Below are 20,967 nucleotides of genomic sequence, written 5' to 3'. Positions count from 1 at the left end.
TATACTGGATATAACTTGTGAGGTTTGTGTGATTTTCCACAAGGCTACAGAAAGGGTCGAAGAGGGCAGAGGGGAAGTGTTCTTTAAATTTAACTTTCAAGAATTAAAATTTATTGTCTGCTACACAAAAGTACTTGATATTTCCAGGGTGATGAGTTTGATAATGACAGAGAAATGCCATAAATCTGACAAACTAAACAAAAATTTTAACCTGACATCACCCTATTCAAGACATCAGCTGTCATCTGAAAAGAATTCTGTTTCTAATTTGTCTTCATAAATAATGCAACTAATTGAAAGGTAGTTCAATGAGAGTCTTTAACCTCTTTCATCTCCAATTTGAGGGCAATCTCTTTGCATTTCCTCGAAAGAATCTTCTACTCCTCTTATCAAATAAAACCAAGACATCACTGATCAAAACATTGAGATCAAAAACAAAAGAATCCATTATTTAAAGAGTACCACATATAATAGTCTTATCAATTTAATTTTTTAAATTTAGCACTAATTTTAAAAATGAAAGCCGTAAAAGTCTGATATAGGAAATTTTATTCAACTTCAAAGTATTACTAGTGATAGCTTTATTTTAATCAAGCATCTCAGTTATAAATTTACTCTGCTATTGTCACTGATTTCTGCTTATTTGTAATTACAGTATAACATGGACTTCTCTATGTCACACATATTCCTATAGAAAAATCATTAGATTATAGTTTATGGGTAACTTTTCTTGTTTTAGTGATAAAAAAGGAAAGTTGAGATCCTGACTATGCAACCATTTCCAAGAAAATGGAAATAAAGAATTCTGTATTAGATTGAAGTAATTAAAATCTCCTTTATTTGAGCTTTCTGTATGCATACACCAGTGATTCCATTTGTTTTCTTGTAAATGCAGATGTCAATAAAACTACATGATGAAGGCATGGAAGAGAGGAAAGAGAACTATGTGACTGTTAAACTTTTCAATCATTTAATTATTTCACCTCTCTGAGAAGGCAAACTTGAGCAAAATATATCAGAGAAGGACACGATTATGAAAGGGGATTTGGGCAGATCATCTTTTACAAGGTTATTATTAAAAATGGAAATTTAAGAAAGTTTTTTTGAGGTATATCAAATTATACCCTGACCTTACAAGTTACTTAAAATGTAAATGATATAGCTAATTACTAACAATTTAGATAGTGTAAGTTATTTTAGTATCTGCTTGCTGGCAGTGAAAAAACTTGCATGGTGGACCACGGATTTAGCTCAGTGGTGCCACTCCTGCCTCACAAGCACAAGGTCCTGAGTTTGATACCTGGTATCAGGGGAAAAAAATCCATGGTTAATAGATAAATTGGTCTACATTATCTCCATATTTAGTGATAACTATTAATATTTGTCTCCCAACAATGGGGAAATCATTAAAAACTATCAAGCAATGGTTTATTTTTAATAGACCGTTGGCAAGGTTTCAAAAGCTGGAAATAGTGGAACAAGCCTGAGATTTTCTCTGAGAAGTAAATCCATGTGGATGAAGTCTTTATGCCTTGTAATATTCTGTTTTAAAATATTTAAGTACTTCTTACAGTGTGCAAGGTAAAATTGGAAGTTCGACAGGATTTCACTTACATGTAAAAGCAGAGCAAAGTGGAGATAGAGTAGAGAAGAAGCAAAAAAAGGAAGAATAGAAAAGAAAAGGAGATGAAGATGCACATCAGAACCCTGGTAACCAGAATAAAAGTAAAGAAAATCAGCAGTTAAAAGTAAAAATAGTGCTGTTATGAAGTTAAGGGGAAGATTTTTTAAAAATAATGTTTGAGTGTTTTAAGGCCATCAATAAGGGAATGTTAAGGACTCATCTCGGTGTTGCTCACTAGGTAATCAATGAGTTCCTTTGGTCAGGAGTTCAGTTGCACACACACACACATACACACACACGCGCACACGCACACACGTGTATATGATGTGCCAATAAAGCAACAGAAATAATGTGGTATTTCAAAGAAAAAAAAGAGAGAGAAAGAGAATAGCTTTGCCTTGAATAATCAGATAAAACTTAACAGGGCAGAAGGCATTTGACACAGAAAATGCGAAATAGGGTTTTGATAGAAACTTGGGGGTTGTATGCATTCCACGTTAAGAGTAAAGTAAGACATAAAAGTAGGAAAGAATGTAGCTCACTTAGAGAATTGAAAGTATCGAGATCTTTTAGAGTAAGTCATAGAACTGTGGGAGAGAGAGAAATGGTTATATACTTACAATTTCATGATATATAATTAATTTCTATTATTAATTATTGTGAAAAAACACCATTTTAATCCTTAGCTCTGTTTACTAAAATTAAATGTAAGAATTTTAGTTAGCAGTGCTTTTTATGATATTCATTAGTCCATTTAAAAGCATTTATCAGAAATTATTTGAAGGCACTGAATTAGGAATAAGACTAGGTAAGATTTTCCTAAAAAACTATCCTTCTTACATTGGAAATTCCTTGATCTCTTTGGGATTTCTCTTGAAGTTGAGAAATTGGGCTATATAATTTTCTGATTTTTTTTTAGATATGATTCTATGAGATAGAAGAGAATATTGTCATAGAGCATTGCAGTATTTTTCTTTCAATAAAATATTTAAACTACCCACTTGCTTTTATTATACTAGCTCACAAAATTCTCCCATTCTGGTTTTATGCTTGGACTTCCTAAATCCTAAATTGTTGAAATATACTTTGACTAAAATTAGGCCTGTATGAAGTAGAGGCTCAGTTAGTGGATGATTTGTAGTGAATTAGCTATTTTGAAAATTCTATACAATTATAACATTTTAGAGTTGAAGTAATTTTAAAACCACTCTGCCTAAATTCTCCAATTTACACATAAAAAGAACAGGGTGTGGAGAGATTTGACGACTTGCTGTAGGGCACATGCCAACTTGGATTCCCCTGCGCCATTGTCTCTAATCCACAGAGATGAGCTTTAATCAGAAAACTAATATAAATGTAAAGATCCATGCCTTTCTGATGATTGCTGAAATCCAATTTTCATTTTTAAAGTTGTTATTCTCCAAGTTGGTAATATTTGTGTTAATGGAAAATACAATATCCCTAGAATTCCGCTTCTATCTTCTTCCTTATGGTTCCTGTGTACCCCTCCACCAACCAACCGCAGTAGCTTCCCTTTGCTCTCCTGCTGCTAACCCATGGGACATCTCAGACTGGTTTTTCTGTTACTACTTTTCAGGAGAGTGTTCTCAAGAACAGGGGCTGGTGCCGCTTGCCTGGAATCTCACTGAAAAGAGGCAGTAGAGAGAAGTAGTCACTGACCAGCATAGCAGTATCATAATGTTATACCATGATATAAAATTATCATGATACTTTCCCAGGTAATACATTTTAAAGACCACAGAAGGAAAAAAAAGATATATGGGTTTTTTGCATGCCACAGACATCTTTAAGAATCTGAGAAAAATGACATGTCCTTACTTGCAGAAAAATGACATGGATTCCAAAACTGCAGACAAATTCATGGGTTCACACTGAGCCCAGTAGGCAATGGTTCCCAGTTTTACTAGAATCTCATCATAACAACAATTCAAAAAATCCTCTACCCAGAGTCAAGTGGTCCTCATACTGAACTTCCTACTACTTTAGCAAGCTGCTACAACTCTCTTCTACCACTTCGTGTGACTTTATCATTCTGACAGAAGCCGACTAGTAACCACTACAAATGTGTCACCACAAGAGTACAACTGGTGACCTTCTTTTGAAATAAAGTATTCTGAAACACTGTAAGCTTTTGGAGGTCCAGGAGTTTATTTTACTATACCTTTGATTGAGAGAAAGTGAAAAAAATGCAAGAGGCTCTACTGAGGAAGTCACAGCAGCTCAGGCCTGAGACTGATGAGCAGAATGGAGAAAAGGAATAAAAACACGGGGGAAAAGAAGAAAGAAATGAAGAGAATGAATTTTAAGTACTCCAAAATAGTAAATTCATAAATCTCCATAGCTCCATCTTCTTTTCCACTGCTCTATATAGACTACAACCTCTATATCTACTACAACCTCCCCTGAAGCATCAACCATCATTCTCAGTCTTTAGCCATGTAAAAGTCCCAAAGACGAAGTGAGCCAATGCATTTTCTTGTATTAATATAAGTGATCTTTCATACAGGCTAACCCCAAATACTCTAATGTAAAACTCAGTTCTCCTCAATAAAGCCCTTTTTTCACAATGAATAAGCAAAGAGATGTTTTCCTCAAGGTCTTACTATCAAACTTTAAATACAAAGGGCTAAAATCTTTCTTGGACTCCTTCTAGCAAAATGGACATGTTTATAAACTGTGTCAACCGAGTTTCTTGAGAGTATATTTGAACCCCAAACTTCATTATATGCATGTGAGGAAGTCACTAAAATTTGCGTGAAGATCAAGTTCTGGGATGAATCCCAAACTTTCTGCACAATAGTAGCCAAGGAGTTAGATGCTTTGAAATGAGTGCAGTGATGAAATTCATGTTTCTCATTAGCTTAATTCATTCATATACATATACATATATATATTTATACACTGCACTGAAATCCTGTATAAAAAGTCAGTATAGGGAATTGCAAATAGTGATTATTATAGTGTCCATGTCCATGTACAAAACAATTGGTTTTTGAGAAATAAAAACTTAAAAAAGATAAAATAGAATGTTTTTATCCAACTCCATTTTTGACCTAATGTCATTAAAACAAATATTGGAAAATTTGAGAGCAGTGATAGAAAAGAACAAGGGAAGAGTTTAATGATTTTTACTAAGAAATAGCTTATAAATATCATGTCTTAAAAATAAATTATAACTGTAAACAGAACTAAGTTTAAGACTAGATTCCTTATCACCAAGACCAAATATCACTGATTCACACAAATCACTATTTTGCAAAATATTTATATCAGATTCAAAAATTCACCATCTTAGCCTTTATTGATAAATTCTGCATCTGCATCAATAATCCTGCTGCTCCTAAGTATTTTGTGATTCAGAGAAGTTATAGTGGCAGTGCAAAAATGTAATAGGAGATCCTGAAGAGACTGGGATTGGGGGTGGAAAAGGGAATCTTGTTGCTGAGACAATTCATCTTTCAAAAAAGGGATATTTCATATTAAATAAAAATGCATGCACTGCTGTTCTATAATTTATGCTTGCTAGATGCAATGATTAAATTATTGGGTTCCCTACATCTTAGGGTCTGACGTCCAACTGGACCCTATCTTGACTTTGGAAAAGTCTTTTCTTTGTTGCTATCACAGTTTTATAACCCATTTTTTTAATATCAAAATCATAAACCTTTACTTATTTGCATTGGCCTTCCCTCATTTCCTGTAACATATACTAAGACAAAGAAGAGAGTGTATGTCATGAAACTAGGTGAAACTCGTTGATTTCAATTTCAAGTTTCATACTTATAGAATAATTTGTAAGATACTAATAATTTTGTGTAGATGGACTAGTTAACCTACAAAGGAAAGCAGAATAAAAATATGCTATACAAGATGCTGTTTTTAGTATCATTATTTTGAGAATGGACCTGAAGATAAAACCGCAATGCAAGTTTGTGCCGTCTGAGAATCATGACTCAATAAACTTACATAAATCACTTCAGTAAAACAGCAAGGAGCATTCATAAATCATAAAGGGAAGGTTAATTTTAAAGTTTATTCCTTTCATTGTGTTCATAAAAGCAGAATATGCTCATTTTAGAAAAACTGTAAAATTCAGAAATATATAAAAACATAACAAAACAATAATCTAATCCCTCAAGATTTATATATCAGAATATTTTGATGCAAACAAACATGTAATCTAGACTTCATGTGTGCAGTGTTAAGTATGCCTGGGCAACTCTAAGCTCTTTGTCAGATAATCTATTATAATTTTGCTTAGAATTCAATTTTGATTATGAATCTGGTTCTGATCTGGTTCTAAGTCTGATCTAAAATGAGAACATTGTGGCCAGTAATTATAATGGTCCAGCATCATTAGCTAATTGTGGCTTTGTGCTGCCCTTGTATAAAAGTAATAACTAACAAATTCATATGTCATCGAATGTGACAGAAATTATATGGTATGGACAAACACATTTGGGGATTCAGGCTTTGTTTGAGAATGTTAATTTCAGTTATTTCCTTCCTCATTTCTCTTTTAGTCTTTTAATAATGAAATACAATTTTATTTTTCCAAGACAAAATTACATTTGAAAACCATCAGCTTCTACAGATATTTTTTACAATAGAAAAACCTTTCCTTTTGGCCCCTACGCAGACAGGTCGATTTTCATTGAAAATGGCTTCAAGCTGGTTCTAATATTTACTCACTTATGCAGGTGCGTTCGTCAGCATGGAGTCTGTATCCTGTATCACATTCACAGTGGAAAGTGCCCAGAGTGTTAATACAGCGCTGCTGGCAGCCTCCGCTCACCACCGTACATTCATCGACATCTAGAGGAGGAAGACAGATGGCCAGGATTACAATGTCATTCCAATGTCAGCTTCAGAGAAGTGGCACAATATTTCTTTGATGCACAGTATGTGTTATATTGTACAAAGGCACAATCTCTGTTGTCACAAATCTTTGCTTGTTTGATCCATTTTGCTCCACCATGTAAACAAGGAAATGTACATCAAAATTTTATTGAGTTTTTTAAAAGCCAGAAACTATGAGCATAGGGACTATCTCAATTTTTTGTTCTTCACGTACTGGCTAATTAGACAGATTCAAGATATAGCTATTTCTTTGGGGAAGGAAAACTGGAGGGGAGAATTACAATAAGCTACTCTATCTGTAGCAGCAGAAGCTAATAGATAAATACCTATTATTGGTCTGACATTGCTGAATAAAACCAGTAATAGACTTAAGACCTTGAGTCTCCTTCTCACGTGTAGCGATACACATCTGGGTAAAGATAGATACATTGAAATAAGACAACTATTTGGTGTTCTGAAAAATCCATAGATACATTTGCTCCATGGATTCAGCTTCTTTCTTGTCACAAAGGTGCCATGTTCTGAAATAGACCATGCTTGTATGATATATTACTTTAATTTTTTAAAAAATAGAGGTCAAAATGTATAATAGGTTTTATGATTACTCACGGTCATCATAAATAAATATAATATCCATATTTGTTAGAAAAACATCAGATCAGTCATTTTTGCAATTCATCTTTATTGTACCCCATAAAGTCTTTAAAATATATCTAAAATAAAAAATAAAGAAAGGAAGGAGAAAGAAAGAAAAAATATCTACAATCCTATAAAGGGATTTATAAGTATTCAATAGATGAAGAAATTCTATGTTTGGATATTTTTTTAAACAAACATCTGTATCTGCTGGACAGTTAAGTTATAATCTCTTGGTATAGAACAGAGATGGAGCATAGGAAAACACAAGTTTTATCCAGAGAATGTTTGGACTTTCTCCGTACCTAATCCCAGACATGTAGTCAAAGAATGTTGAGTGTAAATTTTCCTCACTAAAATATAAGTCATCCCATTAGATAATTAGCTTTACATCAAGTGACAGTAATTCCACAGGGCAAGATCCTTAATGAAGGAAACACAGAAATGAAGAGAATATCACTGCATCATAGCAGGTTTGTATGCTATAATTTCATAATCTGTAATGCATGTTTTAGAAGAAAGATTCAAGGATAGGACCAAAAGGAAGCAAGATTTTTATTTTTACCTAGCTTTCTTTTACCTTTTTAATGAAAAAGAAAAAAAAATGCGTGAAGAATACATTGCCTCAAAAAGTCCTGCATTTTATAACTACTATCTCACTGTTTTACATAATTTATTTATTTTTTTTCTTCAAAAATAAGATACTCTGGAGTAATTCCTTATGTTTTAAAGGAATCTCAGTTTAGAGATAAAAGTTATTGACTTTTCAAAGAACTAGAATTTTTATCACACATTGAATCTGTGATAATCAAACCACTAGGTCTTTTTCCTATAAACTAATGCTAAGCCAGATTTCTCCATTTGTTTTCTGTATTTTTTGCAGGGCTTTAATATTTATGCAGGCTAAGTTTTTATCTTTCTGTCTTTAGGGTATTATTCTGCAGAGTTGATATATAATTTTGAATCTTAACTCTGTTAGCTTCTGACTTAGATATCCTCCCCTAGTCCTTTATTTTGAACCCATGAATAAAATAATTCCCCAAAGTATTACATTTTAAACGATAACTGATTGCCGCTAACATGAGTTATTATAAGATTCCATGGATGGTGTGATCAACAAAAACAATGTGTTTAAGTTTTAAAAAATTATTTGAGAAAAGATACATTGACATTAATTGCTCTTCAAATACTCCCCCTTACTTCCAACACACTTATTCCATCATTCTTGCCACTGCTGAAGCAATTATCAAAGTTCTTTTTCATGTCTTTAGTTGCTCTATCCTGGCTACCTCAATGTCCTGAATGGATTCAAAATATTTACCTCTCATGACATTTTCAAGAGCCAGAAGTTGCGTGGTGCCAGATCTGAAGAATAAAGTGGAAAGGAGACAGTGTAATGCTTTTACAAGCTCTCTTTTCCATTAGATAGCAGTCGGCACCAGTAACATGTATATGTATGTGTGTATATATATATATATATGTCCCCAAATCATAAAGAATTTTCCATATTCATTCCAGAAATTTTATAATTGGAATTTTCATGTTTAATACTATAGTTAGTATGGTTCTTGATTTTGGCTTAATTTTTGTTTATGATCTGTGATTAATGGATAAGATAATACACAAGTGTATATATATATATTCAGTTTTCTAACTGAACAGTGCTTTACTTCTTTCTACAGACATATCATGTGTTTCCAGGACAAGAATGGTCTACAAAACATTGTACTGAGTCAAAACTGAAAAATGACCAGTAGGTTATCCACTGCCCCAACTCATGCTGAGCTGCGCAGGAGAGCAACTTCTTGGCGAGAGGGGTCTGGTCAGGAAGAAGAAATTGCAGTCTTTACCCAAAAGAAACCCAGCAATGTGGTTTATACATAAAGCATTTTAGGCCAATGTTCTGAGAAACACTAATATGCTAAGAGAGCTGGATAGATTCAGTCTACTGTGATAGCAGGGAACACTTTGCCCCATTTGCAGCACACCCATCCATTCTCTGGCGCTAATGCAACTGGTACATTTTTACCTTCACAACACTGACAACTAGGGAGCGCATAGCACATGATACTTTGATCTTTAGGTGAGTCATCATGGAAGTTTCAAGATCACGTCCACTAGTTAGCATGAGTATCCATCTATAAAGTATTTTTCTTGAAAATAACGCTCAAAGAGAGTTCTAGAAATGGGGAGACTATGTTGGGACTGGAAGAAGACATAGTACGAGGGCTGCACAGGTAAGACCGGGACTGATTTTCTGCAGATTGATTTCAATGGTGAAGGGAATCTCTCTCAGTTGCCTTCTCCTCCCAGGACACGTCTCATAAGAGACTTTGTGATTTCAGGTGAGGTGGTTTGCTCGGGTAACTCTCTCATTAATTCTCTATAACAAAACTCCACTGAAGCTGAAGGACTAAAATTCTGACCTATGTAAAAAAAAAAAAAAAAATGCTGCAAATACACAGAAGGTCTCTTGCAAAGTCTGCTAGGACAGGGAATGTTGGTGAGAATGAGTTCCTCCACACCGAACATCAGCATGCAGGAGGCCCCTGGGTGGAATGGCTGGCATGGGCTTGCTCCAGAGGGGCCTGACTCAGAAGCGTCTGAGCATAGTATCCGCATGCTGAGGGGTCTTAGGGTTACTGAATACAAGATGTTCAGGAGCAACATGTTCAGGGGGGTCAGGTCATGTTTGTTTTCTTTTGTTTTTATTTTTTTCCAATCAATATTTAACATTAATGAAGGGCTGCAGAACAGTCAGTCTTTTTGTGATGCACTCTTCTGCTGTCACCAATTGAAGTTTCTGTGAGCCTAAAAGGTTAGTGACATTCAACACGAACTCATTCATTATCCTGTGCCACTGATTGTTCTGAGAAGCTGGAATATTAGATGACTTTCACAACAATGTCACCACTAAGCCACTGCTTCAACCCAATCCCTGGCCTTCATTTTGTGCTCTGTAGTCCAGAAACACTCTTTGTGGGTGTTGCAACGTAGTTGTGAAAGATGCCACACATATATTTTTAATCACATTTCATGAAGAGCTGAGAGAGAACTTCTATAATTGCATTAGAAAGTGGCAAGAGGGATAGGATAACTGTTTGAAGTCAGGGTATTTTGAGGGAAGATTAATGGCAATGTATCTCTTACTGTAGTAGAATTTTAAGCATATTACTGTATATTTTGATCAACCCTTGTATTTGAATTGTATACACTGAAAACTGTCCCAAGGCACATGCTCAGCTAGCTATCAGTGGCCACTTCTGAGAGAAGAAGGTGCCTGAGATGGGTGGAGTGTAGGGCATATGGAGTATTGAACAATGAGATTTTAACTGTATTTGCAAGATTTGATTTTTATAAGAAAAAGTTACTTGAGTATTATTTGTGCAATAAAAAGTAATTTTAAATAAAGAAATAGTCTATTCAGATTCCCTTACCTGCCCACAAAATTCACATATTTTTTTTCAAAAGACCCAAAATTGATGAAAATAATAACAAAATCACTAAGTTCATCCCAAAGATAAATGCATGTATATATTTTAAGGACAACTTTTTTACTGTTTTTAGTATATTCATATTCTTAATGTACACCAGAATTAAAATGAGTATTATTCTATATTCGAAACAAACATGGATATACACATACACACAAAGAACCAAAAGCTAACCTGATTTCCTCTGCAGTTTTAGTTAATATCTAGGATATCCCCCAAAAGACTCATTGTGTTGAAGGCCTGGTTGCCAATTTATGGGCCTTGAGGAACTGACTAGACTATGAGGGCTCTAATTCCATCCGTGGATTAATCCACTGATGAGATCACAGTTTGATGGCACAATGGAAACACAGAGAACAGGAATTGCGCCCAGTAGAGGCAGTGGATACTGGGGCCATGACCTGAGGAACAATATCTGCTGCCCAGCTCCATTTTGGCTCTTTCCAGCTCTCTGCTTCCTCGATGCCATGCAATAAAGCGATTCCCTCATCCCCTCTGGCAGGATGTTTTGGCTCATCACAGAACTACAGTATTGGAACCATCTGATCATGGACTAAAACTTCTGAAGCCATAGGCCAAAATAAATCTTTTCTCCTTTAAGCTGTTTTTCATAGTTATTTGTCCCAGTGATATAAACCTGACTAAAACAGGCTTCAAATTTATCAGCCAATCACGTTGCCTCCCTGAGCCTCAGTTTCCTAAGCTATAGAATAAAATAATAATGACATATGTACTAGGTGTGACTTATTTTTTCCCTATTCATGTACAAGATTTTGGGGTAGATTGTTAATTCCTAAGAATGCATATATAATTTAAGCAAGTAATTTTATTTCACTGATCTGTAGAGTGAAAATACAAAATTATAAAGACAGAGTTCATAGAGCAGTGAGCAACACGGGAATTCGGGGGAGGAAAATCCATTTGGCTTATGGTGAGAGGAGAATGCTGGAGGGAAGACAACTGAACACTTGCGGAACAGGGCAGGTAAAGGTGCCGTGGCTGGAATGTGCACAGTGTCTGAAATTCAGCGTTTATATCTGTCAGGCTGAAAAATAAGGTTGGTAAAAGGAAACAGCGTCGAAATAAAAAGCAAACATGAAATCTCTTTTAATTAATTTGGATAGTAAAGTGTTTCTTTTCTTGATTTACGATACAATACACTTCTGGGCAGGTTGAGACATAATAGGTTGTGTTCACACAGTAGCAAAGCAAGCTTATTAAAAGTGAAAAAAATCAATCATATAGAGTGGTACCAAATACGAGGTAATTGGTTTGACTTTCTTTTCTTTTTTTTCTCTTTCAGAATATACTGAATTTACTGATTGTTTGAGCACTGTGTGATCAATAGTTCTCAAATTTGGCAGCACATTAGGATCACTTGGTGAGCATTTCAAAATAGTGATGTGAAGATTCCAGCCCAACATAATCTGATTTAATTGCTTTTTAAAAAATAGATCTTGGAGTAAAAATAATTTAAAAGTCATCCTAAGTGATTGCAATGTGTAGCTATAGCCAACATTACCTTGTGTAGTTAGATCTTTAATTACCTAGAGACTGTGTTAAAAATGCAAATGGCAATTCAGTAGCTCTAGAGCTAAGTCTGAGAATCTATATTTCCAACTATATCTGAGTGATTTTACTGTTATTGGTTTGTGAACCATATTCCAAGTAGCAAGAGTACATACAACCCTATTTGGCCACAGATGTCATGTGGATCATAACAATGATGATTTGGCTCAAATTCTCAGCTGTCTAATCAAATCAGACCAATATAGCCCATATTTCTAAAATCAATACTTATACAAAAATACTTAAATATTCACAAACATACATGTTAAAGTTCTAAAATATTTTAAGATTATCAAAAATTTCTAAAATGAATTGTCAACATTTTGACAATATTCAATCCAATAATTAATTACTTTCAAGACATTTTTAGCGTTAAGGGTTATATGAAATTATTGCCTTCTGTAAATATGAAGGAAACTTCTTTTCTGATAGAATATCCCTGAAATAGGAAAAAAAAAAAACTGGGTTAAATTGCCATGATCTTAGGCACTCATGCTGAAGCTGTCACAAGTGATTTTCTTTTCCATCAAGATTCTACCCAACAGAGTTAAAAACCAGAAATGTCAATATTACATTAAAATGTTATTATCAAGTATACTTCATGTGAAGAAACAATTTCTCAAAAATTTTTGAGTTATATCTTCATGTAAGAAGTGTACAGACAGCCCTGACCTTAGAATTGGAACTCCAGGGCACTGCTGGGAATAAAAATAAAGTGATTAGAAGTTTTTCAGCATTATTACTGTGATATGGACTCAAGATATCATAGTATAAAAGACTGTCAAAAATAATCAACTATGTGTACTCCTTTTCCTTTTAATGTCCTTTCTGATATGTTCATCCTCCAAACTATTTCCTCAGATGGTCACATAATACAATAGCTTAAGCGTATTCAAATTATTATCAAGTATATGTTTCACATCAAAGCTCCTGGAGACAACTATGATCCACTTTTGCTACCAAACAACCACAATTGCTTTAGATTGTTTTTCTTAGATTTTGTGACTACTTACTTGAGACCTAGAGTAAGATAAATTATTCTTCCATTTTCCTTTTAATATATGGCTCTCAGAAATATGTTGATTGAAAATAAGCATTACTAGAATGCTTTATGTTCAAGATTTTATCATAGAAATGTTAGGTTTGGAAGAAATCTTCACATATATAGTGAAGACTGCTAGGTTTCCATATGATCTCATTTTTACTATCTGGCCATCACTCTATGGATTAAAACTGCTGAATTTTGCTTATAATTCTTTCAAGTGTGATGGAAGGTAAAATAGTCTACTGTTTTAAGTATTTGATGGCATGGAGTAGACATTTGATAAATATTTATGAATGAATGAATGAATGAATGAATGAGTAGTATGAGAATAATTCACATTATTATCCTGTATTCACCACTTGGATTTATCAGAACTAGGCTCTTTGACTCTGTTTATTCTCTCCTTATCCTTGCAGAACACACTTGACTTTTGTTTCTGATTATTTACTAGTGAATTTAAAAATCCGGGCCAAAAAATAATTGTGAAATTTACTGATAAACAAATGTCAACTGTGTCCGTGGTACATATTGACTAACTGCCTGCTCGGCATCCATTCATTTTCCTCATCCTCTCATTCTAAGTAACTCCCATCTTTTTATTTTAAAGTCAGGTAGTTTATGTGAGATTCATAAACAGCACCTCTCTCAAACCCAGGTGACTTTATTTTACGTAATTGCATCTGCATTTGGCACAAGGACTGGATTGGGTTATACCTGTGTTAGCACATGGCAGTCTCATAAAGAAGCAATTAGATCTAGTCAGCATGAAGTTCAATATATGGGCTGGAAAATCTGGGATATAGGTGACTTCTTGCTCTGCACAATGTAATGTGCAGATGTAAAACACTTTTCATGAGTCACAATGCTTACATGAATGAAATTAAATGAATGATGAAACCAACTGTCAGGACAGAGCTGAAAGATTCACAGAGAACTGGAGTAGGAACCCTGATTGAACAATTCCTGGTAATTTTGTGGGTACCATCACTTCCCTGAGTCCTGCTCTTGCTGTAAAACAAAGCAAAACAACAATAACCAAAAAAAAAACAAAAACAGTTATCAGTTTTCTAGGTCATCGTTCACTAAGCAATAAAGGTATAATATCTCAGCAAAAGACACTTCATTAAGGAAAAAGGCAAAGTGGACTTTTGAGGAGAAATACAATAATAAGAAAGAGTAAGTTCAAAGGAGTTGTCACATGCTAAGGATAGGCGGAGAGTATATATTGTCATAGAAAATGCCGTCAGCTTGGTCTATGTACAGTAAAGGTTAAAATGGAAAAAGATTGTCAGAAATATGGCTATGGCTTGATGATAGATAGTATTTTATATCAAACTGAGGAATCATAGCTTTACTTCATAAGCAGTGGGTGCTTGCATGGTGAAGAATAGATCAAAGGGTTGGGAGGCTGAATGGGAAGAAACCACTTAATCAGTACTGCTGGAATGGAGATGAAAGAAGAGGACCTGGCCTAAGTTAGGAGTAGTAGATATAAAGAAACATGGACAAATATATAAGAAATTAAGGAGAAGAAATTAATATAACTTAGCTCTTGAGTGAATGTGGTGGAGGAGAAAAAGTCAAGGTGAATTGCCTTGAGCAAATGGATTGATTGTGGCATTCACTAAAATAGCACAGGAAAAAAAAAAATTCAATATTAGAACAGTTCAGTTTAAACATAAATGATTTGATGGGTAAATGGGATGGGATTTGGGGGACATCTATTAGGCAATTGAGAACACAGACTAAGATCAGTAGAAAATTTGGGCAGAGTTTTCAACTACCACTTGTCGATATGCACAATCCCGAAATTTATGAGTCACCCTTAACAAGTTTCCTCACTTTCACCTAAACCAATCCAAACCAATAGCAAATTTCAGTGCATCAGGGTAACTTTCCAATACAAGTCATATCTATTCACATCGCAGCTCACTGTCACCACCCTATCTCAAGCTTCATATGTGATTTAAATAGCCTAATAACAGCTTCCTCGTCACCCACCATTGTGACTCTAATACTTTCTATATTCTGCACTATTATGATATTTTAAAATTAAAATATGATCGACTTCTTCAGTCTTGCTGCAGTTTTATATGCTTCAATCATTTCTTATTTCTCTAGGATTAGAATAGACACCAACATAATATGCTGGTCTCTGCAGGATCTGATCTCTAACATGTTTTAACAACATTAATCTTTAAGGTCCTTGAAGACACTGGACTCTCTTGTGGTACAGCTTTCCCTCATTCATCTAGTAAATGCATATGTCTATAGATGTCTACACAAACACCGGTATCTCAGAGAGGCTTATGATTTCTATTTATCCTAGGTTATATTTATATGTTATACTTCCTTGGGATTATTTTTATTTTGGAGATATTAACAGATTTGTCGATATAGATTCATATGTGTGGTTGTATGCTTTCTGTATTTCTCTTTTGTGTACTTCATGAGAGCAAGAGCCCTGTTAAGTTCTACAGTAGGTCACTGCAGTAACCTCAATATTTGGCAAACAGAAGTCATTGTATCTATTTTTGCCAAAGGAATGTGCATTGGGCCATCTCCATGATAGCAATTCAAGACACACGAGTGGGTGACAACCAAGTAAAAGCATGTAGATTAAGAAAAGATTATAATCCAGAATATGGATACTTTCATATTCGTTCAACCTTAAAGGCAAGCTAAGGCAAGAATACACAAGGCTGATTAGGAGGGATATGTAAAGAAGTAGGAAAAAATTCAAAAGAACCTGGTATCATGTAAAGTCATGGAAGGGGGATCTTCAAGAAGGAAATAGTCTTCCAAACAGGCAAGTGCCCATCTGCCTTAGAAGCAAGAGTTCCATTAATGACACTAATTAAGAAGATGTGAAGCATAATACTTCTAAATATTATGAATACATTATGTATCATCATTGCTATAAATTCCTTACTGTCTTCATCTATTACTCAAAATACTGGTAACATTTTATCGGTAGATAATGATGTTATCCTTATTTGCAAAAGGGTAAGGGAAGACACAGAAAGCTGTCTTAATGGAGTAGCTGGATTAGCCCCAGATTCCAATGGGTTAGGCAAAAAAGTTCTGAACATAAAAAAGGGAGACAGAGAGTTGAGATCAGCCTTGTAATAACTTTGACTGTTAAGGAGAGGCATCGTAGTTGTTGAGGAAATTGTGGTAGTGAGAAGGGGTTTTGAAAGTGGTAGACACTTGCAGGTATTTAAATACTTATGCAAATGGACCAAAAGAGAGTTTATTTAAAGACATAAGGGGGGTTCTCAAATTATTGAGACTCTAAAGCCACAACAGTGTGTTTTAATAGAAAATATATATTGGAAGAGAATTTACTACAGATCCCATACAATCCTATCGGATAAGCTAAAAATGTATGACCCTGATAACTCTTTACCTAAGCCATACTTTCAGGCTGTATTTGCACAGAGACATGAATTAAAATCTTGATTAAAAAAAATAAGACTTGTATTCACTAACTATAACAGAACTGAATTCCCCCAGCTCAGGATTTCCTTTATAGAAAGTAACCAATCCAAAGTAAAGGTACCCAAAATGAGCCTTTACTGACACTACTATGGGTCTTGGGGAGACATGAGGAATTGACACACAAAAAAACACTGGCTAATGCTTTTGCTATGAGTTACAATGTCTTTTGTTTCTGACCTTGGAGTCTCATGTCTTCTGTTAGCATACATGAAACAATAACAGCTTAATTTATTGACATAAAAGTGGGGCAAATTCACAGACCCTACATAGTTCTTGACAGTATACAGGACAGGAACCACACAGAAGATCATCTACTGCTCAGGTTACAGAGAACATGTCTATTACAGAACAGAGTGACTTGAAAGCCACAGAGTATTTTTCTATCTTCTCCCTATTCTACTAATGCCTGTTGATTGCTTATAGCATTGAAATTATTAATAAAACATGGATAATAGGTAGATCGCTGATCTGCATGTGCCTGGTTTGGCAATCTGATCCTTTGTGCTAGCTCAAGAGGTAAAAAGGTAAAAATATCATGCTAGTATGCCTTCATGCAATATTAAAAAAACAGCAAGGACACAAGTCTCCAATCCAGTACACCAACGATTTTACTATATTGTTAGGTCTGTGAGGACAGAGGTGGAGATGGTGTCTGCTTTGCTCACCAGTTTATATCTAGTCTGTGCCCTATATTGATTACATAACTAATTATTAAACAAAATTTAAAAATAGATAAGTGATTGATAGCTAAATTGACATAGTAAAAGGCAGCTATATGGACAGCAAAGGAAATTAAGAAGGAAGCATAAGAGAAGGTAGAGGAGTTGAATCCTGTGGAATCATAGCACTGAAGGAGAAGAGTCTTGAAGAGAACGAACAACTTTTAATATTGCTGAATATGAAGTAAAATAGGTGTGGTAAATAATTAGGGGGATGACTCTGGAAATTATAAGGTCTTTCTGTTACAGTGTCTGTGGGTAATAAAAGTTAAGTCTGAAGATCTTGAATACCTAACTTAAAGGGGTCTCAAGTGGGGAGGGTCTCACTGCCGTAGGTTCATTTTCTCCCAGGTGTTAGGATACAGAACAGAACACACACTGGGTTTTGTAGTTCATAAGAAAGTATTGGGGAAGACTCTAGGCCCAAATTTCATTCTCACTGATAGTATGAATTAACAGGAAAATTCTTGTAGTAAGTGAATGTTTGGTTAGCATTCTCATTTCAGGGTGGCTGGTTTTGATTGGTCTTATCTTCACATGTCTGAGAATCAGGGAAAGAGTAAGATCTTTAATAAAATCAAAGAGGGAACAATAGAAAAATTAGGGTTGCCTTGGGTCCTTGCACAGATCTAGGTGGCTGGGCAGCTGGGTGGGCAGGATAAGGATTCATTTGCTGGGAATTAAAATTAAGAAAAGAAGTTCAGGAAGGAACTCTCTTTCCTCCATTGATCCCTCTCCTTACAATGAGTTGCACTCCAAATCCCAAAGAAAATAATTAATAAACCAAACTGGATCTTTTTATAACATCCAGAAACCTTAAAATTTATTCTGTATATGGGTACTTGATAGAAATGATAAAATGATGCATTAATATTGACTTTGAAAGAGTGCAGTAGCAATTCTAGCTACATAGAACTTTTTTGCTCTTCTTAGAAAAGCTTCATTACAGGGTTACTTTCTTTTGGGAACTGTTTTCAAACCTGTACTTCATGATCAGCTTCACCAAAACATAAAGTGGACACAGGACACCTGGCTGAGATAATCTGAGGTCTCCATCTCCTTAGTCATGCTGAACAGATTATGGAAATAATGTGACCCAAGCCAAAGAAGCAGGATCCCACCAAGAATACTTGCTTAAAGCCATTAGGAAAGAAGCACTATTTCTTCTGTGGAATCACCCATTATGAAGAAAACGAAAGCTTGTAGACTCCAGGGTAGCGATGGAGAAACCTTTTAGAGCTTTCGATGATGCAAACAGCCCACTGTGGCATGTGTGCCATAGGTCCGCCACCACTGGTCTAGAAGATATATTTTACACCACTTGCAGAGCCTAAGAATACTGACAAGCCAGTGGGAGTCAGGACACAGAGACAGTCTGCCAAAGGCAGTGTTTAAATATCTGAAGGCAACTCTATCTGATTTTTCATTTCCATATTATAATACCTTCCCCAATAAAATGACAATGGTAGCAACTAAACTTGGTGTAAGGTGGATTTCTTTCAGTTACAAGCAAATGAGTGCTGATGAATCCACATAGTACCTCAGCATGAGGGCTACCATCCTGCATGGTCTGTAACTTCACTCAAGCAATGCATCTGTTATTCCATATTCCTGACATGAAACAAATCATTTTTCTGTCCCCTCTGTATTTTTATGAGATAGGAATTGTCTTTCCCAGAATATATCTGGGTCACTGTACACGTTTATATTGAGTGTCCACATTTATGTAAATGTGTTCCTTGAACAGGATTCTGAGGACTCCCAAATACTATGATAAAGAGCAGATGAAGATTTTTGATTATGACTCCAGCGAGCCTTTCCATCCACTCTTTTGTGACCAAGGATTCTATCTTCTGAATCATCTGGAAAAAAGAAGTGACAGAAATGGTAACATGCATTAAATTGTTACTATATACCGGCAACTTTAACCATTTTCTTTTTCTAAAATTTATGAGATTACTATGAATTTCAAAGTCTAATGTATGACTCCAAGAAGGCAAACAGTTTATACAAGTTTTATTAGTGATACAGTGGGATTCTACTGATGCAAAATATTACATAATTGTAAATCTATTGTTACCAACACTCTTTTAAAGAAACACAGTGTTTATATTTATCCTTGTTGGTGTTTTAATAATTTTTGCTGTGCTCACAGGAAAATAAGACAAGTGGCTAGATGAAACATTACTTAATATAACCTGTTCCCAAATTACTTTTTAAAGAATATCTGTCCCCTCATTTCCCCCACCAAATGTCTAATCTATTGTCTAACTCTATCCATTAATCAACCGGTGTTAAACGACAGCAGGATGGCCGCTTCAGTGTACACGACATAGTCATGGTAGGCCTTTCTGCAAGATTTTACTCAAGAATGTATTTTTTGTTTGTATTTTTATTAAAAAATGTTTTCCATGTCTCAAAGCAAGTAAATAGTGACATATGCTTTTTAATTTACATCACTATTTTCGTGAAGTTTTACATCCCATGGCACTTTTCACCTGTTTTTCCCTGCTGGGATATGACATTCTAATTGGTGGCAGAGAGATTATAAGCTGCGGAAGAAAGGGTTAGGCTACAGACGTCGACATATACTTCCTGTAGAATTCCTCTCAAATTTGTGCTTTGAATTTAACTGATAAACTTCCATTTTATATTTAAAATTTTTTGGCATTATTAGTGACATAAAGTCTACTTCTCTGTGTCTTTCCTTATTCTACCTCTCCTTCCCTTCTTTCTTTACTCCCTCTATAATATTTGATAACTTTTATCCAAGCACAAGTAAGTTTAGTCTCCATTTTGGCAAAATATTCTTATCAAGTAGGTGGTTTTGCAGTCTATTTTAAAAAAGACATTAGTATAATGTGTATAACTAATGATGTATTATTTGGAGAAATCCAATACTTTTCAAATCGCCTTCCCATAATTTAATTTTTTCCTTGACAAGTTGAGAGAATTTTCAGAAACTAACAGAGAACATAAAGAAACCTGAATTTTCTCTCTTTTTTGTAAACAAGCAAGAGCTTCTATTTTCAAATTTTGAAAAAAGCAGTTAAATCTTGTTGTTTTCCCTCCGCTTTCAGATTCAAAAATACCTGTTACCTCATTTTTTATTAATTTTTCTCTTTGTGACTTATCATAAAGAGAATATATTTATGCTTCTTTGACTATGAATTTTTTACTACATTCTAAACAGTAAACTTCATCTTGTTGAGTGCTGGATAATTTTGTATTCGTCTAAATATTGAGCTTGACTCAAAAATATATAACTAAGTAGCTCCCAGTATAGTTCAGTGGTGCCACTGCCTTCCTCGCCAGTGCAATGATCTGAGTTTGATCCCTGGTACCCCCAAAATAAAAAAAGTAAATTGCTTGAAAATGATTTAATCTCTTTGGGCCTTGTTTTTCAGACTTGACACATAAGACAGGAACCTTTTTTTTTTTTTTTTTTTTTTTTTTTTTTTTTTTGTGTTGCGCTCACCTGATAGTTTGATTGATGTG

The 20,967-nt window shown here is 34.7% G+C and overlaps 1 protein-coding gene across 1 annotated transcript in view; it reads right to left on the bottom strand.

Annotated features, from left to right (window-relative positions):
* Positions 1–20,967, bottom strand: part of LOC104850012 (EGF-like and EMI domain-containing protein 1) — a 543,433-nt gene that overhangs the window by 128,071 nt on the left and 394,395 nt on the right. The window contains exon 5 of the mRNA XM_033762692.1: positions 6,338–6,460. Within this exon, the coding sequence (XP_033618583.1) occupies positions 6,338–6,460 (123 nt within the window). The remainder of the gene's footprint in view (positions 1–6,337; positions 6,461–20,967) is intronic.

Source organism: Fukomys damarensis, unplaced genomic scaffold (assembly GCF_012274545.1).
Source record: "Fukomys damarensis isolate Sample0158 unplaced genomic scaffold, DMR_v1.0_HiC HiC_scaffold_12, whole genome shotgun sequence".
Lineage (NCBI taxonomy): Eukaryota > Metazoa > Chordata > Mammalia > Rodentia > Bathyergidae > Fukomys > Fukomys damarensis.
The sequence above is the reverse complement of the archived record's forward strand: the minus strand, read 5'-3'. Positions and strand labels throughout refer to the sequence as shown.